Source organism: Babylonia areolata, chromosome 29 (assembly GCF_041734735.1).
Source record: "Babylonia areolata isolate BAREFJ2019XMU chromosome 29, ASM4173473v1, whole genome shotgun sequence".
NCBI classification, from domain to species: Eukaryota; Metazoa; Mollusca; class Gastropoda; order Neogastropoda; family Buccinidae; genus Babylonia; species Babylonia areolata.
Window position 1 is genome coordinate 16,557,980 of NC_134904.1, and position 10,000 is coordinate 16,567,979.

Sequence of the window (10,000 nt, forward strand, 5' to 3'; positions counted from 1 at the left end):
TCTGACACTGCCGCCACTGTCAATGGTCTGTTGAGAGCTAAACTCTCTGTACCGTTCTGTCTAACTCTGACACTGCCGCCACTGTCAATGGCCTGTTGAGAGCTGGTCTCTCTGTACCGTTCTGCCTAACTCTGACACTGCCGCCACTGTCAATGGCCTGTTGAGAGCTGGTCTCTCTGTACCGTTCTGCCTAACTCTGACACTGCCGCCACTGTCAATGGTCTGTTGAGAGCTGGTCTCTCTGTACCGTTCTGCCTAACTCTGACACTGCCGCCACTGTCAATGGTCTGTTGAGAGCTAAACTCTCTGTCCCGTTCTGCCTAACTCTGACACTGCCGCCACTGTCAATGGTCTGTTGAGAGCTGGTCTCTCTGTCCCGTTCTGCCTAACTCTGACACTGCCGCCACTGTCAATGGTCTGTTGAGAGCTAAACTCTCTGTCCCGTTCTGCCTAACTCTGACACTGCCGCCACTGTCAATGGTCTGTTGAGAGCTAAACTCTCTGTCCCGTTCTGCCTAACTCTGACACTGCCGCCACTGTCAATGGTCTGTTGAGAGGTGGACTCTCTGTCCCGTTCTGCCTAACTCTGACACTGCCGCCACTGTCAATGGTCTGTTGAGAGCTAAACTCTCTGTCCCGTTCTGCCTAACTCTGACACTGCCGCCACTGTCAATGGTCTGTTGAGAGCTGGTCTCTGTTCCCTTTTGCTTAAACTGACATTCCCGTTTCACCCTCTCTCTCTCTCTCTCTCTCTCTCTCTCTCTTTCTCTCTAACACCCTATCTCTGTCTCTCTGTCTGTCTGTCTTTGTGTTTGTCTGGCCGTGAGCTTGGGGCTGTGGCCTTAGATGAATAAATCATCTCTGTCTGTCTGTCTGTCTGTCTGTCTCTCTCTCTCTCTCTCTCTCTCTCTCTCTCTCTCTCTCTCTCTCTCTCTCTCTCTCTTCTCTTCTCTTCTCTTCTCTTCTCTTCTCTTCTCTTCTCTTCTCTTCTCTTCTCTTCTCTTCTCTTTTCTTCTCTTCTCTTCTCTTCTCTTCTTCTGCGTTCGTGGACTGCAACTCCCACTTTCACTCGTATATATACAAGTGGACTTTTACGGGTATCATCTTTTTTTGTTTTCTGTACCCCGTCATGAAGGCGAACATACTCATTCTCGAGGGTGTGCATGCTGGCTGTGTTCTTGTTTTCATAACCCACGGAACGCTGACATGGATCACGGGATCGTTAACGTGCGTTATTTGATCTTTGTGTGTGTGTGTGTGTGTGTGTGTGTGTGTGTGTGTGTGTGTGTGTGTGTGTGTGTGTGTGTGTGTGTGTGACTGAGTGTACACACGAATCACGAACGGAGATCAGGCACAAGTAGGTCTGCACAAACGCTGACCCAGGAGATCGGAACAATCTGCAACCTTCACCCACCAGGCGCGCCGAAACGGGAGATCGACCCCAGAAAACTCGGACCAAAAAAAAAAAAAAATCCAGCTCTTTAACCACTGGGCCACTGCTCCAGTCAACAGAATAATATGAGAAAGAAGGAAGGAAGGAAGAAAGGAAAGAATATGGGTGGCGCTGCAATGTGGCGACACAGGTGCTACACGAGGACAGCAGCCCGTCTTTGACACAGAGACACCTGTTTGTGACACACCACACCACACCACACCACACTATACCAACACAGGTCCAGAGGAACACATACATGCAGTGAAAACAACAATAACAACAGCAACATCATCAACAACAGCAACAACAATAACAATGATAACAACAAAAACAACAATAAAAAAAAATAATAAATCACTGGCTAACCGAATTCCACAAACAAGGAATCCACTACCAATCGAAGTTAAACTTGCACAAAATACTAACACGTTCAAAAATCTCCTTGACACCAACACCGTCTTAAAAGAAAAATTGTTTGACTATGATGAATTAAACAAAGTTTCTTGCAGAAGGGTACTTCCGTACAACTCGCCCAACAACAACAAACAAAGATGTGAATAAATAAATTAAATAAAATGGAAGAAGTGAAGAAGAAGATTCGATGGGGACATAAAAAGGCCGAGCAGTCTAAGCATATGACTGCCAGTCCCTATACTACTACTACTACTACTACTACTACTACTACTACCAACAACAACAACAACGACAACAATAACAACACAGTGGAGTGATGGCCTAGAGGTAACGCGTCCGCCCAGGAAAGCGACAGAATCTGAGCGCGCTGGTTCGAATCACGGCTCAGCCGCCGATATTTTCTCCCCCTCCACTAGACCTTGAGCGCTGGTCTGGACGCTAGTCAAGTTCGGATGAGACGATAAACCGAGGTCCCGTGTGCAGCATGCACTTAACGCACGTAAAAAAAAAAAAACAAAAAAACACGGCAACAACACGGTTGTTCCTTGCAAAATTCTGTAGAAAAATCCACTTCGATAGGAAAAACAAATAAAACTGCACGTAGGAAAGAATACCCCCCCAAAAAAGGGGTCGCGCTGTAGTGTTCCGACGCGCTCTCCCTGGGGAGAGCAGTCCGAATTTCACACAGAGACATATCTGATGTAATAAAAAGAAATACAAATACAAATACAACAACAACAACAAGAGCACCAACAGATGAACGACTCAGCCTGCAGACAGCACCAACAGATGAACGACTCAGCCTGCAGACAGCACCAACAGATGAACGACTCAGCCTGCAGACAGCACCAAGAGAGAGGAGAAGCACGTGACTCACCTAGTTCGCCATGTCGGCGGACTTGCCGCATGGCATTCCGGAGTCTCCGCTTCTCGTCCACATCGTTGGAGGCGTTCAGCTGGGACACAGACAACAACAACACGTGCTGGTCAGGGGGTCAGAACCCATCCCTTCTCATACTTCCTCTACTTCCCGATAAAGCACGCGCCCGTGTGCGCGCGCGCACACACACACACACACACACACACACACACAGAGTCACTCACTCACTCACTCACACACACACACTCATTCACTCACTCACACACTCATTCGCACACTTATTCACTCACACGCACGCACGCACGCACGCACACACACACACACAGAGTCACTCACTCACTCACTCACTCATACGCACGCGCGCGCACACACACACACACACAGTCACTCACTCAGTCATTCACTCACACACACACACACACACACACACACACACACACACACACACACACAAACACACACACACATACAGTCACTCACTCACACACTCGTTCACTCACACACACACTCACACACACAAACACACACTCACTCACACACTCATTCACACACACACACACACACACACACACACACACACACAATTATTATCATCATCATCATCATAATCATCAATGCATTCAGTAAGCTAAAACATTTCTCCACACTCTGCACTGACATCCGACAACAGCGGCATCCATCGAACCGTGTGTCAAAAACCAGAAAACGCCAACTAAATACAAGCCCCGAAAAAAACACAACAACCAGAAAGTGAAGACAAGAACTGGGAGAATTCAGTCTGTGACGGCGCCTGGTGGGTAAAGGGTGGAGATTTTTACGATCTCCCAGGTCAACACATGTGCAGACCTGCTAGTGCCTGAACCCCCTTCGTGTGTATATGCAAGCAGAAGATCAAATACGCACGTTAAAGATCCTGTAATCCATGTCAGCGTTCGGTGGGTTATGGAAACAAGAACATACCCAGCATGCACACCCTCGAAAGCGGAGCATGGCTGCCTACATGGCAGGGTAAAAACGGTCATACACGTAAAAGCCCACTCGTGTGCATACGAGTGAACGTGGAGGTTGCAGCCCACAAAGGAAGAAGAAGAAGAAGTCTGTTGAAATCAATGGACTTACTCTCAAACACGTAATAACCCTAAGCCACCCCTCTCTGTATGTAAAAAAAAAATGAAACGTTATTGGTGTAAACAAATCATTAATTGAAACTTGTTAAGCACAAAATACACGATTATCATAACTGATACACAAAGCAGCTTACAGCTAAAATCGTGCCAAGCATCAAACATGAAAATTAATCCATGATGAGATCGCTAGTTCACCACACAATCATACAAGCTGAAGAAATACTGCCGATAGTTTACAATATCGTGTTATTTGAACACATACACGTTTGTAGCCACGAAACGGTTGTCAAAATGTGATGATCATTACGAAACGCAGAACTAAAACTCCCATGTCAACGAATCAACACCACCACATTCTTTCAATCATTCCTCTCCGCTTCCAATCTGGACATTCCGTCGTATGGCCTACAGCAGATGACCTACAAGAATGCTCTCCCTTCCAGACTGGCTGGGTGGGGGTGGGGGGGGGGGGGAGGAGGGAAGAGGGGGGGGGCAGTTGAAGCGACATAATGTGCACACAAACAGTGGCCCGGAACCGACTCTGAAAACACCGCTCTCTATCCCTCTGGGCCCCCTGTTGACATTGCAACTTGCCACAAGAGGGACCAAAATAATATATAGGAGAGCGTTCCGGTGCGAAGCTCCACAATGACCCCCCCCCCCCCCCACACACACACACACACACACACCCCAACCACAATGCACACACACACACACACAGAGGCACACGCACACGCATGCAAACACACACACACACACACACACACACACACACACACACAGAGTTATCCCCATAGAGTTGTTCCGGGACTAGCCTGACATGATTCCAGACGGGAGTTAGCCCCTGGAAAGACTCCCCTACCCTGGCGCGGAAATGACTCCACGTCCTTGAAATCTTTTTTTTTTTTTAATTTAAAAAAAAAATCAAATTCAATCAGAAAACACAAAAAGGGAAATGACTCCACGAACTTAGAATAATTTGTGTTATCAAAATAAGTATAAAGCACCCCCCCCCCCCCCCTCCCCCCAGCACACTCCAGCCTTCTCGGACCCCAAAGCACTGCATGAGGAGTCAGTGTCAGATGTTATCGTTTCGACTCCAGTCATTTCGGGGCAATACCAGACTGACTCCTCACGAAAAACGAGTTGTGTGTACTTAGGGCTGACTCCAAATAACTGAACGGGAACCTATTATGTTTTTCTGGCAGTACTAATGGCCCCGAAATAACTCCCCTGGAGCCTTTACGGCACGTGTGATGGAGTTATTTTAGTTGTCCCCCCAAAAAATGACCCTTGTCGAAATTTGTTTTGATTGTCACAAAAGGCGTAATATATCACGTATGTTTGGAAAGCAAAAAGGTCTCAATGGAAAAAAGGGAGTTTGAGTTAACTCACTGAGCGCTGAGCCTGAGGAATGCTCTGGCAGGCTTCAAAATTCGACTCGTTAAAATGGTCATCATGTTCCTTCAAATGCCTAAACAACAAAGAAAGGGAACTAACTCCTGTAGTATTTCCGGATGTGTCCACGTATTATTTGGAGGAAAATCAGTATATTTTCTGTGTTCTTTTTTCCCCGTATCAATACGGCATGGAAGCCTACCATGGCTATGAACTCCCCAGGGTTATGAATGGGTTACGCTGCTGGTCAGGCATCTGCTTGACAGATGTGGTGTAGCGTATATGGATTTGTCCGAACGCAGTGACGCTTCCTTGAGCTACTGAAACTGAAACTGAAACTATGAATGGGTTAATATACGGCATGGGCTGGAGTCAAAATAAAATATATCCAGAATTTTCTTTGAAAAGGCATGCCTTGAATTAACTTCCGAGGAGGGGGAGGGGTCGTTTCTGCTCCGACTCCGGTGGAGTCAGAACGGTCAGCGGCGGGGAGTGGGAGTCATTTCCAGGGCACAGACTGAGGGGCTGGCTCAATCACCGTGAAGCAGCCGAGCTGTTTGGACAACTCCTTAACTCGTGCAGCCACTGCACTGCACTGGACGCGGGGTAAAAAAAAAAAAAAAAAAAAAAAAAAAAAAAGGTTGACGGCTGTCGGTTGACACAGTTTAATGGAAAGCCTGTGTCGAGGAGCGAGGTACTTGCTACCCTGCGCTTCACCTTGGATACCTTCTGGGGTTTAGGCTGATGCCCAGCCCAACCTGGGTGGGGTGTGTGTGTGTGTGTGGGGGGGGGGGGGTGAAGGGCGTGGCAAAGGAGGGGAGGGGCGTGGTATTTTGATTTGAAACGGGAGGGGAAGACACCCACTGTTGATAACATTAAAGACACAGCATGAATCTAACACTGCATTGATTGTAACATGAAACAGACTGCACGAAACTAACACTACATTGCACTGCTAAAAGTGAACAAACCATGCTCTGAGCGCTTTACAAACACGGAGTCATTTTAAAAGCACAACATGCTACCCACCCACTGTGTAGAGACGGCCTACAGCTGCCATTTAGGTACTCGTCATTCGATCGTTTCCAGTGTCATTTAGTCAGGCTTTCCATCACACACACACACACACACACACACGCACGCACGCACGCACGCACGCACATACGCACGCACACACACACACACACACACACACACAATCATGATGACGACGACGACGACGACGATGACAATGATAATGAGGAGGAGGAGGAGGATGACGACAATGACGACGACGATGACAATGATAATAATAATAATGACAATGATGATACTGACAACGATGGATGATGATGATGACGACGACGACGACGACGATGATGATGATGAAGGCGACAATGACAATGATAATAAAGATAATGACAATAACGATGGCAAGCATAATAATAAAGACAATTATGATGATGACAATGACGATGACAATGATAATAATAAGGACGATGATGATGATGACGACGATGACAATGATAATAATAATGACAATGATGATAATAATCATGACGACGACGACGACAATGCTAAATAATTATGACAATGAAGATGATGATAATGATGACGACAATGACGATGACGACAATGATGACGCTGAAGAATAACGACGACGACGACGACGAAAACAGCACACAGCTCACCAGATGCCTGAGCTGCTGAATGTCCTCCTCCACGTGCCCGCTGTCCCCGCCGTCCTGACGCCTCGCCACCACCTCCACCTCCTCCATCTCCACCCCACTCCCTGATGACGTCACGCCTCCCCCCTCCTCCTCCTCCCCGTCACTCACACCGTCCACTTCCTCCTCCACCCCACCACCCTCCCCGTCCTGCCCCGCAAGGTCGAGGCCGCTGCCGTGGACGGCCGGTCCCGAGGTGTCCACCCGGTCACAGATCAGCATGGAGACAGGGGACGCTGCGTCCGTCGTGGTGTCACCGGAGGAGGGCGGGTGCAGGGTGGCACTGTGAGCCAGGGAGGGGGCAGTGGTGGGGGGGTGCTGCTGCTGGTGCTGCTGCTGCTGGTGCTGGTGCTGGTGTTGGAGGAGGGTTGTGGAGGTGATGGAGGAGCGGCGAGGTGGGGGTGGTGGTGGCGGGGAGGGTTGGGAGGCCGTGGGTTCGGCACCACCTCCACCACCCCGTGCCGTCCTTTTCGGCTTCGGAGCTGCTGCAACAACAAGGGTTGTGTTGTTGTTCTTTTTTTTTTGAACGGTGTGCGGTGGTGGTTACCGTGTGAGCATGCATGCATGCATGCAAGCGCGCACGTACGCATGCACGCATTGTGCAAGCAAGCAAGTAAGTAAGCGCGCGCACGCGCGCACACACACACACACACACACACACACACACACACACACACACACACACACACACACACACACACACACACACACACACACACACACACACACGTGCACATATAGAAAAAGAGAGAGTGAAATGGAATTGAGAGAGACAGAGACATAAACAGAGAGACAGAAAGTGACATGCATGAGCGCGCGAGGCAGCGAAATGGGTAAAACGAGTATCGCGTTTGAATATAAAAATGTGTTTTTGAATGTGTGTGTGTGTGTGTGTTTACTGTTAATTCCCCGTAATGGTAGCAGCACACAAAGTGGTATTTCTGTATGCAGATAGACTTCAAGGCCACACTGTCAGAGAACATAACTGTGTCAATATCATCACCAAAAGCGTACCAGCATCTACCGTTTCCTTCACTAAACTGTCTCTGCAACAACAACAACAAAAATTTCGCGTTCAAAACAAAACTTTGTTCGATCGTAATGGACACAATAAAATTATTTCTGTCACTCACTCGTTCCCAAGCGAGACAGCGGCAGCCCGAATAACCGTTACTACGTTATCACAACAAAAGTCAATCTTTCAGTGATTCGAGCTAACTTGTCAAGATTTATTATCAACGGCAGCACTTAATAATCCGGATTTGGGACTCTCTGTTTCTTTCGCCGCTCTCTTTTTTTTTCTTTTTTTTTTTTTGTGACAGGCAACCCAGAAGAATAAGCAGTAATGACTGCTTCAGTGTCGATGAAACCATGACATAATTATCATCTGCCAGCTTTCAGTCAAAAAAAAAAAAAAAAAAAAAAAAAAAAAAAAAAGCATTAACGCATTAAATCAATCATCCAACACTACTTGGTTTTAGTACAGAATATAGAAATCGAGAAAACATTAAGTTCATAAAAGTGCAAAATATTCCAGATAAGCCAATGGTTTGTGCAATCCATGGCAAGTACATCTTAAGAACAAGAGAGGCAAGGCCTTCAAGACTCACTTGTGATAAATTAAGTCCCCTAGCATTAATTACAGAGTAATTTCCCTTTTTTACTACCTGCACCAAAAACGTTTGCAAAATAAATAAAAATTCCATGCTTAGCAAAAGAAGTTCCTGTTTGAACAAAACATGATAATAATGACTCCTCTTGTTGTTGTGTCAGAATAAGAGGTCAAAGTGCCAGGTTTAGAGAATACAAAAAATATAAATATAACAGTAAATGCAGTTTGCATATAATTAGGCTTCTTTTTATTTTTTTTTTTTTGTGCCCATCCCAGAGGTGCAATATTGTTTTAAACAAGATGACTGGAAAGAACTGAATTTTTCCTATTTTTATGCCTAATTTGGAGTCAACTGACGAAGTATTTGCAGAGAAAATGTCAATGTTAAAGTTTACCACGGACACACACACACACGGACACACACACACACACACACACACACAGACAACCGAACACCGGGTTAAAACATAGACTCACTTTGTTTACACAAGTGAGTCAAAAATGACTCAAGTCAAAATTTGTCACTGTTGTGTTTATGACTTTTTAAAAATCCGAACAAAACCAGAGCTTTTTAAAACATTACATCAGCACGCACTGATCCTTCGCCAACACATTTGTCATCTTGCCCCATCTGTGGCCCAGACAGGACGACGCTGTGGTGTTACATTTGTCGTTCTTGACATAGTGCAGTTCTTCAACGCCACTTTTTTTCCTTTTTTAATTTTTTTTTTTTTTCTTTATTTGCATTTCTTTTTATCACAACAGATTAATTTTGTCTGTGTGAAATTCCGGCTGCTCTCCCCAAGGACAGCGCGTTGCTTCACTACAGCGCCACCCATTTTGGGGGTAGTTTTTCCTGCGTGCAGTTGTTGTTTTTTTGTTTTTTGGGGGGTTTTTTGCTGTTGTTTTTTTTTTTTTTTTTTTGGGGGGGGGGTTGTTGGTTTTTTGTTGTTGTTTTTTGGGGGGGTTGTTTGTTTTTTGTTTTTTTCCCCTACCGACGTGGATTTTTATACAGAATTTTGCCAGGAACAACACTTTTGTTGCCGTAGGTTCTTTTACGAGCGCTAAGTGCATGCTGCACACAGGACCTCGATTTATCGTCTCATCCGAATGACTAGCGTCCAGATCACCACTCAAGGTCTAGTGCAGGGGACGAAAACATCGGCCGCTGAGCCGTGATTCGAACCGGCGCGCTCAGATTCTCTCGCTTCCTAGGCGGACGCGTTACCTCTAGGCCATCACTCCACTTTCGTCGCAATCAATGACTGCTGTGACGGACCCTGTACTGTCGGGTCAGTCACACTTTCACCGTCATTTCTCACAGAAACCACTGGGTCAGCTCATGGCATGATAATGTGGAGTGATGGCCTAGAGGTAACGCGTCCGCCTAGGAAGCGAGAGAATCTGAGCGCGCTGGTTCGAATCACG

The 10,000-nt window shown here is 46.6% G+C and overlaps 1 protein-coding gene across 5 annotated transcripts in view; it reads right to left on the reverse strand.

The window, feature by feature from the left end:
• Nucleotides 1-10,000, reverse strand: part of LOC143274998 (uncharacterized) — a 316,928-nt gene that overhangs the window by 197,019 nt on the left and 109,909 nt on the right. For 4 of the 5 annotated variants that reach the window (XM_076579048.1, XM_076579046.1, XM_076579050.1 and 1 more), the window contains exons 4-5: nt 6,925-7,445; nt 2,727-2,805 (exon numbers count right to left, since the gene is read on the reverse strand). In XM_076579048.1, the coding sequence (XP_076435163.1) occupies nt 2,727-2,805; nt 6,925-7,445 (600 nt within the window). The remainder of the gene's footprint in view (nt 1-2,726; nt 2,806-6,924; nt 7,446-10,000) is intronic. The other variant, XM_076579047.1, reaches the window with a different exon arrangement.